Here is a 21992-nt window from a genome sequence, read left to right as displayed (position 1 = left end):
CACTCATGGCCACACCCCCTTTACAGATCCGCATAGGAAAATTTGAGCACACATCTTTATAGAATCCCGCCTACTAAGATGCACATATAAATTCAAATTGCTACTTGTAATTAGTGCAAATAATTATCAGTGCCCTTACTGGTGCTAATAGGCTTGTTAGTCAATTAAATTGCACATGCACTTTTGAGCACCATATAGAATTTGGGGGATGGCAAACTGCAAGGCTTTACAGACAGTGGCATAGTAAGGGGTCTGCCCTAGGTGCCATCTTGATGAGGGCACTCAATCTCTTCTCCACCCCCCCATTCCTTCCCTGCCTCTCCACTGCCACACAAGAACAATGCTTCCCTTCCATATATCTCTGTAATGTTCCTGGCACGAGCAGCAACCCCTAACTTGCTGTCATGCCAGCGTCGGCTCTTCCTTCTTCTTGGACCCGCGACTAGGAAGTGACATCAGAGGAAGAGCCGATGTTGGCGCTACAGCAGCTTGGGGGTTGCTGCTTGCGCCAGGAATGTTACAGAGATATGGGAGAAGAGATGCGGTGCAAGGGTAGTGAAGGATTGTGTTGAGGTGGGGGTGGAGAAGGGAGAGGGGGCACCACCATCCCGGGTGCCTCTCGCCCTCACTAAATCACTGTTGCCAGGTACGGCCAATATTCAAGAGTGATACCCAGCTAGCTACCTGGTTAACTCAAGACTGTCTTGTGGTGTTATCAACTGGAGCACTGAATATTAGTGGTACCTGCGTAACTCTCGACTCTGCCCTGACTCTGCCTCTGCACTAACCAGATGGTGCCATGGTGGGCTCCCCAGATTTTCAGTGACACTATCTGGTTATGTGCTGAAAACTCATGGATCTCAATCAACAGAAGGTAACCAGGTAGTAGCCTCTTTGGTTCATCGTTAAAACCGCGCGAGACAATAATGCGCAGACAAAGCCGGGCTGACAATCACGCACAGGACATCAGCGCGCCAGATTTAAACTCAATCTGAAAGCGCTCTGAGGGAGGTTCGGGGGGGGGGGGAACCCTCCATTATAAAGGAAACAGGCTTTTTCCCTAGTTTTTAGGGAAAAAGGTCAGTTTCCGCTGTAATGGGGGGGGGGGTTAAGAACATAAGAACTGCCGCTGCTGGGTCAGACCAGTGGTCCATCATGCCCAGCAGTCCGCTCATGCGGTGGCCCTCCGGTCAAAGACCAGCGCCCTAACTGAGACCAGCCCTACCTGCTTACGTTCTTGTTCAGCAGGAACTTGTCTAATTTTGTCTTGAATCCCCCCACCTCCCCCAACGGCAGCACCAACACTACTTAGTTAATTGGGGGGGTTCCCCCCACACATACCCTCGGATCACCCTCAGAACGCTTTCAAATTGAGTTTAAATCTGGTACACTGATGTCCTGCACGCGATTGTCAGCCTGGCTTTGTCTGTGCGCGATTGTCTCACGCGGTTTTGACGCATCACCGCCTCTTTTACCAGGTTATCTCCTGCTGAATATTATTGAACTCACTCAGTACTATACTAAACTAGCTGTTTCTTCATTAACCTAATGAAAGGAGCACAGCTCTCAAAATTTAGTCACAAGTGTACTCAACTAGTCTAATAGAAAAGTATCATCCATAAATTTGTTTGTCCAGCCTTTTATTAAATGCAAGACAACAATGGGAAAACCTAAGTGGACCAAATTTTGGTGCTCAACAGGGTCAATGGGAAATGTGTCTGGGCTGCATGCTACTTAATAAAAGATCTTATGTTTATGCCTCCTTACTAAAAAATGATGTAGGTAGCACTGAATATTGTTTAACAGGGCTACATCTCGAAATGGGTAGCAGACAGAAAAGATCTACAGTGCGATACATATTTACCTGTAATGTAGTCCTTCACATCATGTATTTTGCTAGCAGGATTGTTGTTTCTAAACATATATAAATTAAAAGGAGCTGGGTCCTTTCCAATCTTTTTCCATATTTCAATATCAGGTGTTGTCCATCGTCCTGCCAGGATATCATAATCTTTTTCTCCAAAGTGGATGAGTTTGGTTAATGGGTCATAGAGCCCTCCATGAAATCCTATCACCAACTGAAAGTCAGGATTTGAGTCAAAATAAATCTCACCATAAGCAGTGTACTGAATTTGTTTAAGCATGAGGCCATTACTACTGAACACAGCCAGAGGAGTTCCAGCATTGTCTGAAGCGATGTAAAACTCCTCTCCATTGCTGATCTCCATAGCGAACAGGTGTCCTTGAAGGTCATAATAAAGGCAGGTAATTTCAGAACTGGAATGGTTATACACATGTGTTATCCTAGTGGGATAATTAAGGTCTGCATAAAAAAACTGAAGATGCTTGCCAAGGCTGGTTTTGCTGGATACCCGTCGGCCAAGCCCATCATAACGATATACCACTGTCCATCCACTACCTTTACTATAAACTCTAGTTAGAAGGCCCTTTGAGCTGTATTCATAGATCTCAGTGCCTCGCTGACGAAGGAAACCATCTTCATCTAATCGATACTGTACATCACCCAGTCTAGTGATCCTGTCCCTCAAATCATAGCGAAGGGGAGTCAAGCGAGCACTGTTGCTTGGATTGAGTAAATGAAGATTGCCATTCAAGTCATAATTGTACCGCCACATAATTTTTTCATTGAGATACACAGTCTGGAGCTGTCCATCCACATCATATTCATATGCATATTTTGTGGTGTTGGCAAATGGTCCAATCTTAATCTCTCGTTTGGTTACTCGACCCATGTTATCATACTGTATTGTAATCCAGTACATTAGTGACCTCAGAATTTCGTATTGAATTTCCTTTATGCGGCCATGGGCATCAAAGTGCTTTGTGTATGTCATTGCAGCTGTAGAAATTATCTGGTTAATATCATAATATATAACTCCAAATTTTCCAAACTGATCTACCTTTCCAGAAATATCATCAAACTGGTAGAGCTCAATTGGCAGGGGGGTTTCATTAATAACGCCTTGCATGCTAGTGACTCTGAAGCTATTATCATAACTGTAGTCAAATCTGGCATTTACCATCCCATCTTCATTGAAGCGGAAAATCTGCCTGTCAATCAGTGGACCAATTTGTCTGTATCTAATGGTGCAGATAAAGCCATCGCTTTGGAGGTTCACTGTTTTCAGGACCCCTGCTGTCTCATCATAAGTAAAACTAACTCTTGTGCTATCATACAGTATTTCTGAGAGTTTTGTTTGCCTTCTGTACTTAAACAAGACCCTTCGACCTGTTCCCAAGAAGGCAGTTTGCAAAAGTTGTCCTTCTTCATTGTAGTCTATGATAACAGAAGCATTGCTTTCAGGCGGATTGTATATGTTCCGATAATACCCAATAGAGCGAATGGTTTGCATAGTGTGACGAGCAACACTGGGCATAGTAATGGCAGAAAGTCGATCCAGCATATCATACTCAAAAATGTACTGCCGCTGGCTGTGAAGCAGCAAGACCATCGTCTGTAAGAGAAAAAGAATATGCTGTTATGTGTCTGAACAAAGCTTAAGATGTGTTTTATGAAAACAAAATTTAGATAAGCCACTTGAGAACATTTTCTTAACTGAAATTTCCTTGGCTTTGTACATTAGTGTTTGCCTGCTTAATTTCTTAATGTGCTTGGATGCTTAATTGCACAAGGCTTAGTAATTAGCAGCTGCAGACTTGTGGGGAAGAGGGGGAGCCTACAAGAAAAATAACTTGTTTTATAAAAGTCAAACAGGCACCTATGTTTCTTTATAAAATATGCACCCCGAGCTACTGCCGATAGTGCACAAATTCTCAAACAAATACATACACCTTTAAAATATTACCCACACAATCTGCTGCTTCTTTAAGATTATGTTCTTTTCTTGTTAAAGACTCAGGGCAATATTCTCTGAGCTCCGACACCATGGTAAAAAAATACAGTGGTGGGAGCAATTTTTGTTTTACTGGTGACTCTCAGCACAATAGCATGAAAATTATAAGCATGCTATATGTGCAGAAAATCACTGGTATGGGCGGAGGAGGAGCTGTGCTCAGAAGAAAAATCGCTAGCACAGCTCCTCCTCCTGCCTGTCACAAAAAAAAAAAAGAGTAGCTCCTGCTCTCCCTGCCTGAACTGGTAAGCAGGGAGAGCAGGGGTTGGTTTTATTTTATTTTTTCAAATGGGCACAGGTGTTGTGTGTGCACAGCACACACACAAGAGTTGTGCCTATAAAAAAAAATGTCCCCCCCCAACAGTAAGCTTCCCTCACCCAAAAGCACCCCATCACACGTCTGGTGGTCTAGTGTGCCATCCCCCCACTGGTAGTAAGCTTACACCCCCACCATATAAGCCTGGTGGTGTAGTGGACCATTTCCCCTCCAACCCACCCTTGTACCTTTTTTAGAAGACTGTCAGGAGGAATGCTCACTCCTTCCTGCCAGCAGGCTCACCTCTTCAATATAGCAGGCTTTCTCCTTCCCATGTATCCTGGGAGGCACCAGGGAGGGGCCTAAGGCCCCGATTGGTCCAGGCACCTAAGGTCCCTCCCATAGGAGGGACCTTAGGTGCCTGGGCCAATCAAGGCCTTAGAACCCTCCCCGGTGCATCCCAGGATGCACTGAGAAGGACAAGGTCCACCATTTTGAAAGGACAGGTCTGCCGGTGGGAGTGAGAATCCTCCTTCCAGTCTTCTAAAATAGGTACGAGGGAGGGTTGGGGGGGAATCGGAGGGGGGACAGCCCACTTAATCACCAGGCTTGTGTGGTGGGGGTTGTTAAGGGGGAAGCTTGCTGCTGATGGGAGAGTTCGGGGGGGGGAGGGGGGGCGGCCCACTAGACCACCAGGCTTATATGGAGGAGGGCTGTCAGTGGGGGGGGGGGGGATTTTTTTTATAGGTGCAGCTGCGCCCACTAAAAAAAAAAAAAGCCTGCAGCAGGAGGGAGTAGGCATCCCTCCTGCCAATCATCTGCATGGGGTGGGGAGACATCGGCGGGAGTGGCATTGGTAGGGGGGCATTAGACCATCAGGTTTTATTTTGGGCTACTTTTGTGAGGAATTGGGGCTGGTGGCAGGTCTGAGTTCCTTTATTTTCCTATCAGCACCTGAGCCGATCAGCTCTCAGGCACTGACAGGAAAGTAAGGCTACAACAGATCCTGCCGGTAAATATCGGCCCTGCTTCCTCGTAAACTGAGGGATGGTTCCTTTCTGAGAATTGCCCGGTCATTATAATATTAATGTCATCGTTGTACTATATTTGCATAGTAGAATCGGAGGCTGCTAGAAAGCACAGAAAAGACCACGGTGAGCCATTTTAATAATCAGGCAGTAAAATCTGTGCATTTATTGATGGTTTAGTGCTGCTATTTGAATGGTGACGAAAGGGGGACTTGTATACTGCCTTTTTGTTGCTTTGGCATCTCAAAGCTGACATTCAAAGCGGTGGGCCCTGTAAGACTGAGTGACTTGCCGAGGGTCACAAGGAACAGCACCGGGATTTGATCTCACAACCTCTGGGTGCAGAAGCAACAGCCCAACCAGTGAGCCACAGCCTCTTAGAGCCAAGTAGATTAGCAGTGAAGTTTGACTGAAGTGATTGATTTTAGAAGCAGTATATCAGTAACACCTGGGGCTCCTTTTACGAAGTCACATTAGGGCCTTAACGTGCGGAATAGCACGTTCTAATGCAGTGCACGCTACCCGCTACTGCCTCCTCTTGAGCAGGCGGTAGTTTTTCAGCTAGTGCACGCTATAGCGTGTGCTAATCAGGTGCGTGTGCTAAAACCTGCAGACCACTAGCGCACCGTCGTAAAAGGAGCCCCTAGTAAATGGATATTCTCTTAAAATATGTATCTGAAGGCATTATCATATTAATTTATATATGCATATCAATATTTATATCTATATTTATGATTTTGCTTAAAATGTAGCTCTATGCTGATTACTCAGTTGTCACACTTGAATTTTTCACGAATCATCATCACAAAAAGGCTCAAAGTCAGCTTTTGTTAAATTTGCCTTTTTACCAGTTAGGACATCATGGCAATTATAGATGGGTTTCTAGTATGATATGACAAATCACAATGTCAAGATATTTCTGGACTATTGTGGGGGGAATGTTTTAATTAACCACACTGGGAAAAAGACTGTGTACACTTTTTAGCTAATTTCAAAGATTACAAAAGATGAGAAGAGGAGCAGGTAGCTGAAGTCACTGCTCTTTGAGGAGACAGGCAGCGTCGGTGCTGAGCATCGAAGACAGCAAGCAGGCAGTAGCTAGGAGGAGACCAGGCTCGGGGAAGCGGCGAGAGTTCGCTCCGCCCCCCCCCCACGCGTCACAGGCAGCGCCAGACTCCCCCTTAAAGGGGAGGAGCCAGCGCGGCACACGCGGTGCCGAAGAGAGAGAATAGAAGAGGAGCAGGTAGCTGAAGTCACTGCTCTTTGAGGAGATAGGCAGCGTCGGTGCCGAGCACCGAAGACAGCAAGCAGGCAGTAGCTAGGAGGAGACCAGGCTCGGGGAAGCGGCGAGAGTTCGCTCCGCCCCCCCCCCACGCATCACAGGCAGCGCCGGACTCCCCCTTAAAGGGGAGGAGCCAGCGTGGCACACGCGGTGCCAAAGAGAGAGGATAGAAGAGGAGCAGGTAGCTGAAGTCACTGCTCTTTGAGGAGACAGGCAGCGTCGGTGCCGAGCACCGAAGACAGCAAGCAGGCAGTAGGTAGGAGGAGACCAGGCTCGGGGAAGCGGCGAGAGTTCGCTCCGCCCCCCCCACGCATCACAGGCAGCGCCGGACTCCCCCTTAAAGGGGAGGAGCCAACGGCGCCCAGCCGTTCGGTGCCCGGCGAAGGCGCTCGGCAAAGGCGCTCGCCTTAGCGAGAGCGCCTTTGCGAAGGGCCTCAAGAAGGGCCAAGTTACTACACCCAGGAGCACCAGGAAAGGACTGAAGGGTACGGAAGGAGCAGGCGCAGAAGGAACGAAAACACACAACCAACAGTAAGGTAAGGTAGAACAAACACAGCACACACAAGTAGAAGGCAGTAGGGCAAGAAGAAGGTGCAGAAAGAAGTAGGCTCACAAGGAACAAACACACAAACAAAGTATAGTAAGGTAGAGCGAAGACAGCACACACAAGAAGTAGGCGCAGAAGGAAGCAGGCACACAAGGAACACGTAGCTTTAAGTGTTATCTTAAAGTAGGAACGACTATGGAAGCAGAGGGAAACCAGAAGATGAGCTTTCCAGTGTTCTGCACCGACTGTCATATGTATGACTACCTCCCCTCGGGGAGACAGTCGTATGTATGCGGTCGGTGTCAGGAGCTGGAAAGCTTGAAGAAGGAAGTCAAGCGACTAGAGGACAGGATACAGGAGCTAGAAGGACTTTACACCACGGAGGACCCAATCAGGACAGCTGAGGACTTCATGAGTGAGAGGCACATCGAGGAGGAAGTCAGGGAACTCGAGAAGTACATTGAGGAAGCATACAAGAGGAGGGTGGAAGAGAACGAACTTCAGATGAAAGAAGAAGTTACACCAACATCGAAGGGAGAGCAAGAAACAGAAGACACCCCCAGAGGAAAAACGCAGGAGGGCGAGAAACTGGCCAGTCGATGCCCAGAGGAAGAAAGAGAGAAGCACACCGAGGACATCGACCTGAGACCGAAGCGAGCATTGAAGAAGGGAAAGTCAGCGATCCTAGTGGGGGACTCGATCCTGAGGCATGTGGACAGCCACATAGCAGGAGGGAGAGAGGACCGACTGGTGACCTGCCTCCCGGGAGCGAGAGCCAAGGACATCGTGGACAAAATTGGAAAGATCCTGGAAGGAGCGGAGACGGAAGAGACCACAGTAATGATCCACATCGGGACGAATGATGTCAGCAGGAGAAACTACAGAAGAAACACACTGATAGAACAGTTCAAGATTCTGGGAAGGAAGCTGAAGATGAGGTCCCAGAGGATAGCGTTCTCAGAGATTCTACCGGTACCGAGGGCAGATGTGAAAAGGCAAGAGGAACTGCAATCAATAAATGCTTGAATGAGGAGATGGTGTGAGGAAGAAGGATTCCACTTCATAGAAACATAGAAACATAGAAACATAGAAATAGACGGCAGATAAGGGCCACGGCCCATCTAGTCTGCCCACCCTAATGACCCTCCCCTACCTTTCTCTGTGAATGGATCCCACGTGTCTATCCCATTTGGCCTTAAAATTAGGCACGCTGCTGGCCTCAATCACCTGTAGTGGAAGACTGTTCCAGCGATCAACCACTCTTTCAGTGAAAAATAATTTCCTGGTGTCACCTCGTAGTTTCCCGCCCCTGATTTTCCACGGATGCTCTCTTGTTGTCGTGGGACCCTTGAAAAAGAAGATATCTTCCTCCGCCTCGATGCGGCCCGTAAGATACTTGAACGTCTCGATCATGTCTCCCCTCTCTCTGCGCTCCTCGAGCGAGTATAGCTGTAATTTGTCAAGCCGTTCTTCATATGGAAGATCCTTGAGTCCCGAGACCATCCGGGTGGCCATTCTCTGCACCGACTCCAGTCTCAGCACATCCTTGCGATAATGTGGCCTCCAAAATTGCACACAGTATTCCAGGTGGGGCCTCACCATGGATCTATACAATGGCATAATGACTTCCTCCTTACGGCTGACGAAACCCCTTCGTATGCAACCCATTATTTGTCTTGCCTTGGATGAAGCCTGCTCCACTTGATTGGCAGACTTCATGTCCTCACTGATGATTACCCCCAAGTCTCGTTCTGCTACAGTTTTTGCTAGGATCTCGCCATTAAGGGTATAAGATTTGCATGGATTTTGGCTGCCCAGGTGCATAATTTTGCATTTTTTGGCATTGAAGTTGAGTTGCCATGTCCTAGACCAGCGCTCCAGCAGGAGTAGGTCGTGCATCATGTTGTCGGGCATTGAATCTTCGTCTGTTGTGCATTTGCCCACTACATTACTTAGTTTGGCGTCATCGGCGAATAATGTTATTTTACCTCGAAGCCCTTCTGCCAAGTCCCTTATAAAGATGTTGAATAGGATTGGGCCCAAGACTGAGCCCTGTGGCACTCCACTGATCACCTCCGTCATTTCGGAGGGGGTGCCATTCACCACCACCCTTTGAAGCCTACCTCCAAGCCAGTTCCCTTCGTGAGGAACTGGACGACGTTCTGGGGCAAGAGCAAGCTCTACAGGAGAGATGGACTGCACCTGAGCGCGGCGGGAACTAGACTTCTAGCAAACAACGTCAAGAGAGGAATAGAACAGGCTTTAAACTAAGAAGAAGGGGAAAGCCGACAGTCGACCAAGCGTCGATGATTCGGAAAAAGGTATCTCGTGAAGATACTAAGGAGAAAAAAGGCTGGGATGAAACAAGGGACAAATCACAGGAGTCGACTAACAAAGGAGAGGAGATTAGAAAGATCGTAGCCAAAGAGAAGAATCTAAAGACCGAAGCACAGGGAAAGGAAATGAAGGCAACAAAATTCCAGGAGCTAAATTGCATATATACTAATGCAAGGAGCCTAAGAAACAAAATGGGAGAATTAGAAGCCATGGCCATTGCAGAGAACATAGACATCATTGGAATCTCTGAAACATGGTGGAATGATGAAAGCAGATGGGATACAGCACTGCCGGGGTATAAACTCTATCGCCAAGACAGATTGGAACAGAAAGGCGGTGGAATAGCACTATACATAAAAGAAAGCATACAATCGACAAGATTGGACACAGCAGAGACGGCCAACAAGCTAGAATCGCTATGGGTTAAAATACCAGGAAGAATAGGGCCTGAAATAAAGATAGGTCTATACTATCGTCCACCCGGACAAACCAGAGAAATCGATGAAGAAATGGAAGCCGAGATGAAGCAAGAATGCAAAAGCGGTAACACAGTTATTATGGGAGACTTCAACTACCCTGGGATAGACTGGAGTCTTGGAAGCTCAAGTTGCGTTAGGGAGGCAGACTTTCTGGAGGCTGTACAAGATTGCTTCATGGAGCAGCTTGTTAGAGAACCGACGAGAGGAAATGCCACTCTGGATCTAATCCTAAATGGGCTAAAAGGACCTGCAAAGGAAGTGGAAGTAGTGGGACCGTTGGGAAACAGTGATCATAATATGATCAAGCTCAAGGTAGAAATAGGAATACAGAAAGGAAAGAGAACCATAGCAACAACCTTTAACTTCAGGAAGGGCAACTACGAAGCAATGAGGGGAATGGTAAAGAAGAAACTTAGGAACACTCCAAAAAAATGGCAGACAGTAGAACATGCCTGGTCCTTTTTCAAGGACACGGTGAGCGAGGCGCAAAATCTGTACATCCCCAGATTCAGAAAAGGGTGCAACAACAGTCAAACAAAAGACCCAGCGTGGATAACTAAAATAGTGAAGGAAGCGATAGGCAATAAGAAAAACTCATTCAGAAAATGGAAAAAGGACAAATCTGAGGGAAACTGGAAAGATCACAGAAAGTATCAAAAAGAATGTCACCGTGTGGTTCGAAAAGCCAAAAAAGAGTATGAAGAGAGGCTAGCCAGGGAAGCACGAAATTTCAAGCCGTTCTTTAGATATGTTAAAGGGAAACAGCCGGCTAGGGAGGAGGTGGGACCACTGGACGACGGAGACCGGAAGGGAGCGGTGAAGGAAGAGAAAGAGGTAGCAGAAAGACTTAACATGTTCTTTTCGTCTGTATTTACAAGCGAAGACACAACCAACATACCGGAACCTGAACAAATCTTCAATGGAAATCAAGCACAAAAGTTAACAACCATGGAAGTGAGCCTTGATGATGTGCGCAGGCAGATAGAAAAACTAAAAACTGACAAATCGCTGGGTCCAGATGGAATCCATCCAAGGGTTCTGAAGGAACTAAAGGAAGAAATAGCGGAACTACTGCAGCAAATTTGCAACCTATCTCTGAAACAGGTGTGATTCCGGAGGATTGGAAGATAGCCAACGTTACGCCCATCTTTAAAAAGGGATCAAGGGGTGACCCGGGAAACTACAGACCGGTGAGTCTGACCTCGTTCCGGGGAAAATGGCGGAAGCACTGATAAAAGAAAACATTGATGAACATTTTGAAAGAAACAAACTTCTGATAACCAGCCAACATGGCTTCTGCAGGGGGAGATCGTGCCTGACTAACTTATTGCACTTCTTCGAAGGAATTAACAAACAGATGGACAGAGGAGACCCCCATAGACATCATATACCTAGATTTCCAGAAAGCCTTTGACAAGGTGCCTCATGAACGTCTACTCCAGAAACTGAGGAACCATGGGGTGGACGGAGACGTGCATAGATGGATCAGAAACTGGTTAGAAGGTAGGAAACAGAGGGTAGGGGTGAAGGGCCACTACTCAGACTGGAGAAAGGTCACGAGTGGTGTTCCGCAGGGCTCGGTGCTCGGGCCGCTGCTTTTTAACATATTCATAAATGATCTAGAAACAGGGACGAAGTGTGAGATAATAAAATTTGCGGACGACACCAAACTATTTAGTGGAGCTCGGACAAAGGAGGACTGCGAAGAATTGCAAAGGGACTTGGACATACTAGGGGAATGGGCAGAGAGATGGCAGATGAAATTCAATGTTGAGAAGTGTAAAGTATTGCATGTGGGAAGCAAAAACCCGAGGTATAATTATACGATGGGAGGGATGTTATTGACTGAGAGTACCCAAGAAAGGGACTTGGGGGTGATAGTGGACATGACAATGAAGCCGACGGCACAGTGCGCAGCTGCCGCTAAGAGAGCGAATAGAATGCTAGGTATAATCAAGAAGGGTATTACAATCAGAACGAAAGAAGTTATCCTGCCGCTGTATCGGGCAATGGTGCGTCCACATCTTGAGTACTGCGTCCAATATTGGTCACCGTACCTTAAGAAGGATATGGCGTTACTCGAGAGAGTTCAGAGGAGAGCGACACGACTGATTAAGGGGATGGAAAGCCTTTCATATGCTGAGAGATTGGAAAAACTAGGACACTTCTCCCTGGAAAAGAGGAGATTAAGAGGGGATATGATAGAGACTAACAAGATCATGAGGGGCATAGAGAGAGCAGAGAGGGACAGATTCTTCAAACTTTCAGAAAATAAAAAAACAAGAGGGCATTCGGAAAAGTTGAAAGGGGACAAATTCAGAACAAATGCTAGGAAGTTCTTCTTTACACAACGTGTGGTGGATACCTGGAATGCAATTCCAGAGGACGTTATAGGGCAGAGTACGGTACTGGGGTTTAAGAAAGGATTGGACAAATTCCTGCTGGAAAAGGGGATAGAGGGGTATAGATAGAAATTTACTGCACAGGTCCTGGACCTGTTGGGCTGCCGCGTGAGCGGACTGCTGGGCGCGATGGACCTCAGGTCTGACCCAGCAGAGGCATTTCTTATGTTCTTATGTGCACTCTCTCTATGATACTTGCCACAGATAAAGATTACATACGATCAGTTGCACTCGCTTTTCTGTGAGTAAAATGTCAATTGAAAGTATGCATACTTTTCCTAATGCCCAGAAACAGCTTGTCTTAATAAGGCTAAAATTACACAAACTGTGAGCTTTTAAGCTGCTCATAGCTGCAGGCTGAGTTAACCCCAGATATTCAGTACTGGGGCTTTTTCAGTCTCTGGCATTGAATATTCGGGTTAGTGCAGCAACCTGGAAGCTAACCAGCTAAAGGCCAATATTCAGACTGGTGAACAGTTAGCTTGGTGAATACAGTTAAGACAGACTAACATTAGGTGCTGGCTCCACCCATACCATGCTCCCAGAGAGTGGCATAATGAAGGGCGGTGGCGTCCCCCATGCTCTCTTCTCCGCCACCCCCCCACACACCAAACTCATGTCCTCTCTTCCCCCCATACCTCTTTAAATCTTTGTCAGCGCAAGCAGCTTCTCCAGCCTGCTGTTCATGCCAGCGTTGGATTTCCCTCTGATGTCATTTCCTGGCCCCACGACCAGGAAGTGATTTCAGAGAGGAGCTAGGCTGGCGCGAGTAGCAGGTCAGAGAAGTTGTTTGCGCTGACAAAGATTTAAAGAGGTACCTGGGGTGGGGAGGGAGGGCCCCAGTGTGGCGTTGGGGGGGGGGGCAAAGAGGTGCTGGTGTCCCCACCAAGACAGCACCCAGGCGGTTCGCCCTTTCCCCTTACTACGCCACTGCCCCCAGACTGCCCTAACTTAGCTAGTGCTCTGGCAGTCAATGTGGATATTCAGTGGCACTATCCAGTTAAGTGCTGCTGAATATCCAGTTATGGCCAGCTATGCACAATTTAATAGGGCAGGAGCCTCTTGCCCAGTGGAACCCTTTTGAATATTGCTACCTACCAGTTTAAGTTGGCATTTACACGGTAACATTTAGGTGTGCCCACTTGTGCCATGTCAACAGTAGGTGTATATCTGTGCACCTATAAGTGGCATTTTAGTACATAACTCACACTATTCTCTATGTTACATATTTAAATGTGGGACTCACAGATTTGCCTGCCCTTTGCATTTTCTTCACTGAATTTTCTTTGGCTTTGTATATTATTGTTTGCCTGCTTAAATTTCTTAATGTGGTTGGATGCTTAACTGGAAAAGACGTTTTAATTAGCAGTTTCAGACTTGTGTATGCTAAAGTTATATAATATTACTTAGCACCCAGTAGTTATACATATAACAGTCTCATGCGTAAGTGCAAGTATTGTATAATTTTGGCCTGCAAATAGCACTTAAGTGAAGGCAATTATGGAACACCAGGTGACCTTTTAGCCATAAGGGAGAGCTATTTTTAGTCTGCTAACAGTAATTGTTCTGAGAATTTGATGTCTTTGCAGGACTTGTTGGAACTGAATGCTTTATATATCACAGCGGTAATTTTGTAAGGTTTTCCGCATGTACCTGATGACTACAAACACAGAAATACTCATGGTGACAATCCTTGGGTAGGCATGTTCAGGGCTATAGTTTGGAAAGAGTATGTTTGGAGTTGCGAAGTACGCAAGTGGTTTATAAAATGTGCACCCACATGTACTTCATCCGTATACCATTAAACCTGCTTCCAAGCAGTTGTAAATGGATGTGAGTGCATGTTAGCTACAACTTTGCAGACTTTGCGAGGCTATTCTATAATAAAAACACAATGATGCCAAAGTCTTTATTTTAAAAAAAAACCTTGGTGGGGGTGCCAGCACCTGACCTCCTCTCCACATCCCTCTCTTTCACTGTCCCATGCCACTACTGTGCGCTGCTTTCCTTCCCCCATACTAGAGAATGACACGGTGACAAAATTTATCACCGTTCCCGTCCCCACGGATAACCGCGGGAAATAATCCCATGTCATTTTCTAGTGTCTATTTCAACCTCGGCTCTTCTACACCAGCATTCTTCAAAGCAAAGCTTGCGGATCAGTGGTTGTGCCCAATTATACTCTGATTCTTCCCTCTCTCCTTAAAGAATGACATGAAGATGGTTTCGGGGACGGGAACGGTGATGAATTTTGTCACCGTGTCATTCTCTACCCCATACCTTTTTAACATTCACAGCACAAGCAGCAACCCCAACCTGCTGCTCATGCCAGCATCGGCTCTTCTTCTGATGTCACTTCCTGGACCCCTGCCTAGGAAGTGACATCAGAGGAAGAGCCAATGCTGACATGAGCAGCAGGTTGGGGTTGCTGCTCACGCAGTGAACGTTAAAGAGGCATGAGGGGAGGGGGGAGGTAAGGGGCATGCGTGACAGGAGGGGGTGGGGAAAGAGTGGATGGGGATTGGGGGAGGCAGAGAAGAGTGAGGGGGAGGGGCGCCACTGCCCCAGGCGCCTCTTACTCTCGCTATGCCACTGCTAATAGGACAGTTGTAAAAGCCACTTTTGTGTTTAAAGCAGAGCTTTACATGTAGAAATGTTTTTTTTTAACTATACATATGACATGCATGTAAATCTGTGCACATATCCTGTGCAAATTTAATTTTAACTGATCTGAGCTGTGGGGTGGGGTTGGGAGAGGATGTTTGCATTTAAATGCATGGTTTTCAAAATATGCCAATTAACCTCAGAAATTTGTGCACGCTAAATAATTTTTTAAACAGAAGTATAGTATGTACATGCTCTGGGATTGGAGATCACCATTATCCACACAAAGACAATCATGCACATACTATTTAGACATGTACTCAGCTATGAAATTATACCCTAAGGAAGCAATTTTCAAACCTGCTGCCTTGGAATTGTGCACCTGCAGAACTTGTACCTAAGAGAAATGACTGCTTACTTCTCTTGGAAAATTATCTGAAAGTATAAAAGGACCTGCAGAATGTGCATTTGGATAAGAAATGTGTGTACGTTTCAAAGCAAAATCTATGTATGGTTTTTCTCAGCTGTCCAAAACATGCCTCAAGGAGTGTGTCCTCCATTACTAAGTAGTAAAAAAAAAAAATCCAGTCAATATTCAGTTTGCAGCGACCAGTATTCCTTCAAATGCTGGCCAATTCTGGCTAAATTAGACCCAGATATTCAGTGCTGTGTCCTATCTGGGCACCACTGCTGTATAACAAGGTGCTTCGTGGCACCCAGAATCTATGAAGTGTGGATATTCAATGCCACACTAGCATAGCCAAATGGACAGAGCTAGAACTGCATTTTATGCAAACCAACATGTCCAGCTAATTATCTGCACAACAAAGAAAAATGGGGAGACCCAATGATCCACAGGGAAAACAATCCACCAGTGAAAACAAAAACAAAAACTGTGGATACAGATGTTCTGGAGATAATTTATTAAACACTGACATATAAAACCATGAAAATTAAATTAAAAAAATACAATGATAAAAAATACAGTGATAAAAATCCAACCGGACCCTACACGGTCCGTGTTTTGGCGAACACGCCTTCCTCAGGGGTCCAATGGTTTGCAAACTGTCTATTGTCTTTAAACCTGTGAGCAAAGAACACCGCAGACAAGCTGAAGTAGCAAAAAAATGCTAAGGAGCTCCTTAGCAAAAATCCGGTTGGATTTTTATCACTGTATTTTTTATCATTGTACTTTTTAATCGAATTTTCGTGGTTTTATATGTCAGTGTTTAATAAATTATCTCCAGAACATCTGTATCCACAGTTTTTGTTTTCACAGCTAATTATCTGGCCACTGGCAATGAATATTGGTAATGCCTGGCTAACTCCTGTTTCTGCCAGAACTCTGTCCTTGGACTTCCCCAGCACTTATCAGTGTTGTTGCAGTCAGAGCAGATATTGAGCAGCATTGTCCAGTTAAGTGCCACTGAATATCTGCTCCTGGTCTGGCCAGCGCAATTTAAATAATTTTGAATATTGACCTGAAAGTATATATTTTTACCATAAAACAAAAAATGGAAGTGGCACTATTTGTTTTAAAGCAAAGATGATTTAAAACTGCAACTCATATGCATATCTCTTTAAGTGCTCAGAGAATTGGTTGCCAGACTGCGGAACAAATCCGTATGATGGAATGTCTGAAGTAATCACCTCTAATCATTGCACGTGAGACATGGTGTACAAATTCATATTCAAAGAAATCAATGTGCAAATTCAAAACGTGAAAACTTATCTGAAAAAAGCTAGGTAGGGCTCAGAAACACGTTCTGGATTCTAACGCGTTTCGCCTGGCCTTTTTCAAAGAACCCGAACTGCAGCACTCAAGTGTGAAATCTGCCGCACTCAACTACAAACATCTTCAAAGTGAGCACTTAAAGAGATATGCATATGAGTTGCAATTTTGAATCACCTTTGCTTTAAAACAAGTAGTGTCACTTCCATTTTTTTTTTGGGGGGGGGGGGATTTGCTCCTTTTGGAAGTGAGTTGTGAGTTTTGTTTCCCTGATTTTTTTGAGTATATATTTTTAATCATATTCAGGTGTGCATTAACTTCCAGGTTGCTGCTTTAACCCAGATATTCAATGCCAGAGACTGTGAGACAGAGCAGCTTATTCGCTGTGGACTGAATATTGGGCCCATATTGGGCCATTATAGAACTGATGGTCACCATGCTGCATCTTGGTGTCTTTTTAGATTGTTGAAAATATCAAACCATCAATTTCTTCAGTTTGTTGTCTACTGATTTTTAAAGGCTAAAATACTAAAAGCAGAAGAAAATGACAAAAAACACTTTGCAAACTAAGGCCCCCTTTTATGAAGCCAAGTTAGGCTTTTTCTTTTATCATCATCCGTGGCGGTGTTAGCTCCAATGCTCATAGGAAGTCCATGAGCATCAGAGCTTTTACCGCCATGGTTAGTGATAAAAAAACCTAACACGGCTTCATATGGGGGGGGAAGGGGGTAAAACATGAAATGCCTGCTGAATGATTGCAGCAACGAGCATTGTCTTTTGTCATACCAGGAAGAATCTAGGGATACAGATTTTAGTTGCTTTAATTCCGACATCTTGCTCTTACCAACTTTTTAGGAGACATCTGAAAACATACCTGTTCTTTAGATATTTAGGTAATTAAACTTTTTATTCATTTGTATTTTTTTTTTTGTAAACTGCTTAGAACTTAACAGTAATAGCGGTATAGAAGTACATTTTTATGTTATGTTATGTCACAATATAAGAATGTAAGCATACCATACTGGGACATACCGAAGGTTCGTCAAGCCCAGTATTCTGTTTTCAACAGAAGCTAATCCAGGTCCAAGTACCTGGAAAAATCTCAAAAGATTAAAACAGATCTTATCCTGCTCATTTTAGAAATAAGCAGTGAATTTTCCCAAGTTCATTTTAATAGTGGCTTATGGACTTTTCTTTTAGGAAATTATGCAAATATTTTTTTTAAACCCTGCTAAGCTAACTGCTTTTTACCACATTCTCTGACAATGAATTTCAGAGTTTAATTCCAAATTGTGTGAAAAAATATTTTCTCAGATTTGTTTTAAATTTACTACTTAGCAGCTTCATTGCATGCTTCCTAGTCCTTGTTTTCTTGAAAAAAGCAAACAAGTGATTCATATCTATCCATTCCATTCGGTATTTTACAAACTGCTGTTACTGCTGTTATAATTTAATATCTTATGCCTGAGAAACCTATTTTTTTCTGTTTTGAAATAACAAGCGAACAATTCTCTTAATAAGCAAACAAAAAATTAAGGGAGCCTAGGCTGAGTGGAGGCCTTTGAATTAGGGCTACAAAGGGGCAGTGAAGCCCTTTGGGATCAGCCAAAAGGATCATAAACTGATTCCTGGGAGCCTGCATTGGTCAGCCTCAACCACTGGATAGAGGTTGCAGCAAGCTGCTGGAGGCAGAGAAATACTGAGAGAAGCCTGGCTGTACCAACTGTTTCACTGGTGATGTTATTAGAATCTTCTTTTATTTTTCTGCCTCCATAAGCTGGTGAGGGGCAATAACCTACTAATCTGGACTGGCCTAGCTGGATGAAAAGGAATGTGAAATTTTATAGAAATCAATGCTGCAATGCAAAATCATGCAAAGAAACTCATTAACTAGTAGTGATTCAAGCATGAAATTTTAGAAAACAAATATATAACCTCAATGAGATGTAGTTATTTTATTTAGCAAAATTTTCCATTGCTATTTTGTGTTATTTTTCTATCTCGTTTGCATATGTAAGCAAAAAAAAAATAAAAAGTAAGCGTGTGCAGTTCAGTACTATCTGCGGGTTCCAAATCTGCAGATTCAATCAGCCGTGGCTCTCTCCATCAGGTCCCCTGCCCCCCGGTGTACCTTTGTATCCTGTCTTCGGTCCTGCAGCAATTGCAGCAGCAATACTCAAAGGATGCAGCCTGCACTGGGCCTTTCCTTCTGAACCAGACCTTCTAGGAAGTTGTGTCAGAAAGGGTGGGCCCAGTGCAGGTAGGCTTTGAGTATGGCTGCTACTGTTGCTCTAGGGTCGAAGACAGGATGCAAAGGTACATTGGGTGCGGGAGCCCTGATAGAGAGAGTAAGCTGCGAGATGCCAGACAATTGGGAAGGGGGGAAGGGGGGGGGGGTGAGATGAGGAGGAAGAAGAGGGAGGGAATTAAGAGATTTGAGCATCTGCAATTTTGATATCCCCCTGAGAATCCTGAAACCAATCCCCCGTGGATATGGAGGGCCAACTGTATAAGACTCTCTTAGTTTCATTCTTAAGGTTCCTTGTTTGTCCTAATATTTTTATCTTTTCTTGGCCAATTTTGTTTTATATATATATATATATATATCTATATCTATACCGTATATATTTTTATTTTTTTATTTTTTTTATTTTTTGAGTTTGTCTGCACCCTTTATTTTAGTAACAACTCCATTAAAAAAAAAATCTTTCCATGACTCCACTCTAGTTGTTCTTGTCACATTCATATGCTGACATGTCAATTTGTTTGAATAAGGAATTTAAGAAAGAATAGCATATTGGCATATCAATTTACTCTGTTAGGGTAGGTACGGATAAGTGGGAGAATTTTTCAAAAAGCTCAAAAACAAAAATAAAATAACCAGAATAAAATCTAGAATATTAATGATCTGTTACTTCCACTGACATGAAAAAGTTTGCTGTCACTGTTGCTTTTTTTTTTTTTTTTTCTTTTCACTTAACAGCAATAAAAGCAGGAAACTTGCACTAATGACATGATGAGCAGAGCGGAACAAGGGTGATGATGCAGAAAATGGTATATTTTGCAGTACCATAGACTATTGATGGCTTGTTAGAGCATGCTGGGTTAGATTATGCAATGAATTCTGAATCTCTTACAATGCTGTAAAATCTATTCTATAGTTTATTAATGCAGAATACAGCCCAGCAAAGAGGCTCATACTTTAAAAATATTAACCTGGGGAAGAAACCCAACAACCTCGTTCTATATTTCTTCCCATTTTTCAGTATCTGAATGTACAGTAACTTGCCTTGAGCTACTACTGAAATACATGTGCCAATATAAATAAATGCTACTTATTACTTCTACAATGCTGCTAGATGTATTCAGCACAGTACAGATATTGCAATGTCAGGCCACAATTTACTTTAGTTTAGCATATACAAACCAGAACAATTTCATAAAATGAAAAATTTGACATTCACATTAGTCTCAAATTAGGTTTTCTTGAATGTTGCTACGCTATCATAGGCCCTTGGTGTGAAGATGTAATATTCACTACAATCCACACAAACTACAGTGGTGCCTCACACAACGAACTTAATTCGTTCCAGGAGCAAGTTTGTTATGCGAAAAGTTCGTTATGTGAAACGCGTTTTCCCATAACAATACATGTTAAAAAAAATAATTCGTTCTGCAGCATAAAATATGCTAAGATGACATAAAAAAAGATAAATTTGTCAAAATGGTGAAAATGGTGGTCTTGCTGAGGCCAAACTCTTTGACGAGGTCACACTGTTTTACCCCACATTCACTCCTTCTAATTATTTCCCGTTTCATTTCAACAGAAATCACCTTCCTGCTTTTTTTGGAAGCCATGATATATAAAAAATATTGAGTTTATCTTAAAAGGACGACTGTATACAGTGAGAGAGGGCAGTTAAGCGCAGTGACTAACGACTGCCTGCGCGGAAGGATGCAATACATCGGCAGCTCGGGCGACTTCGTTGTGTGAAACGAAGTTCGTTGTGTGAAACGAAGTTCGTTGTGTGAAACGAAGTTCGTTGTGTGAAGTTCGTTGTGTGAAACGAAGTTCGTTGTGTGAATCAAGACATGAAGTTCGTTGTGTGCAGCGTTCGTTGTGCGAGGCGTTCGTTATGCGAGGCACCACTGTATTGCCTTCTGAAGAGACAGAATTTATGTAGACCAATAATGTTCATATTACATTATTCTGTGTTTAAACAACAGCAGAATATATCTTAAAGGATGCCATTTATAAATCTGGCTATGTTCCATCCAAATAACAATAATAAATAACATCAAAGCCAGTTGTTCTTTACTTAGGGATCCCTTTTACCAAACAGTACAAAATGGCCTTAGCATGCCTTTACATGGGTCATTCCTGCATGCCAGTGCCTCTCAAATTGTGGGCCAAGAGATTTCAGGTGTGCCACGAGAGATTCCAGAATTTTATTTTATTTAAAAAAAATTACCTTCATAAGTATGCACTAGAATAGATGACATGTATGCAACGCACGCAAGAGTTTGTCAATGTTATGAGTGTCTGCATGCATATGAATACAACCATCCGGACAAGCATCATTTTTTTTGATGTGATTGGTCCTTGAAAACTAACAGCAAGTAATTTTAGTTTTATATTTTAGGCAGCAATTATCCTAACTTGAGCAACAAAGCAATCAAGGCTTTGTTACCGTTTGGATCTTCTTATCTTTGCAAACTTGGATTTTCAGCTCTGACAGAAATTAAATTGAAAAAAAGAGCGGGACTGCAGATGATGGATGATGAAATGCGTATTTGCTTGTCGACTTTTGAGCTGCGCTTTAAGTTAATTTGCACTCAAAAACAAGCACATCCATTGCATAGATTAGCAATTCTTTCTACGTTAGTTTCACTGTTGTTAAAATTACCCATATATAGCTTAAAGAACTTTATATAAATAACTCTCAAATTTAGGGGTCCTTTTACCAAGCTGCGGTAGGGGTTTAACGCGCATAATACCACGCGTTAAACCGCCTGCCGCGCTAGCCGCTAACGCCTGCATTGAGTAGGCATTAGTTTTTTAGCCGGTCGCGGGGGTTAGTGCGTGATGAAATGTCCGACGTGCTAACCCCGCTAGCGCGGCTTGATAATAGGACCCCTTAATGTTTTGTTGGTTTTGTAATTTTACAATTTCAATTATAATGTGCTGCAAAAAAAATTTGCTCCATTTAGGGCTCCTTTTACGAAGCTGCGTTAGCGGCTTTATCGCACGCACATTTTTAGCATGCACTAATCACTGCGCTAGCCGAAAAACTGCCGCCTGCTCAAGAGGAGGCGGTAGCGGCTAGCGCAGCCAGCAAATTAGCGCGCGCTATTACACGCGTTAAACCGCTAACGCGGCTTCGTAAAAGGAGCCCTTAGTGTGCCACAAAAACCATTTGCTCCATTTAGCGTGTCAGAGCTAAAAGGTT

At 44.0% G+C, this 21992-nt stretch overlaps 1 protein-coding gene across 5 annotated transcripts in view; it reads right to left on the bottom strand.

The window, feature by feature from the left end:
- Positions 1 to 21992, bottom strand: part of TENM3 (teneurin transmembrane protein 3) — a 2583516-nt gene that overhangs the window by 14574 nt on the left and 2546950 nt on the right. For all 5 annotated transcript variants that reach the window (XM_033942956.1, XM_033942961.1, XM_033942964.1 and 2 more), the window contains one exon: positions 1865 to 3476. In XM_033942956.1, the coding sequence (XP_033798847.1) occupies positions 1865 to 3476 (1612 nt within the window). The remainder of the gene's footprint in view (positions 1 to 1864; positions 3477 to 21992) is intronic.

Source organism: Geotrypetes seraphini, chromosome 1, assembly GCF_902459505.1.
Source record: "Geotrypetes seraphini chromosome 1, aGeoSer1.1, whole genome shotgun sequence".
Lineage (NCBI taxonomy): Eukaryota > Metazoa > Chordata > Amphibia > Gymnophiona > Dermophiidae > Geotrypetes > Geotrypetes seraphini.
This window is presented reverse-complemented; position numbering and strand designations above follow the sequence as displayed.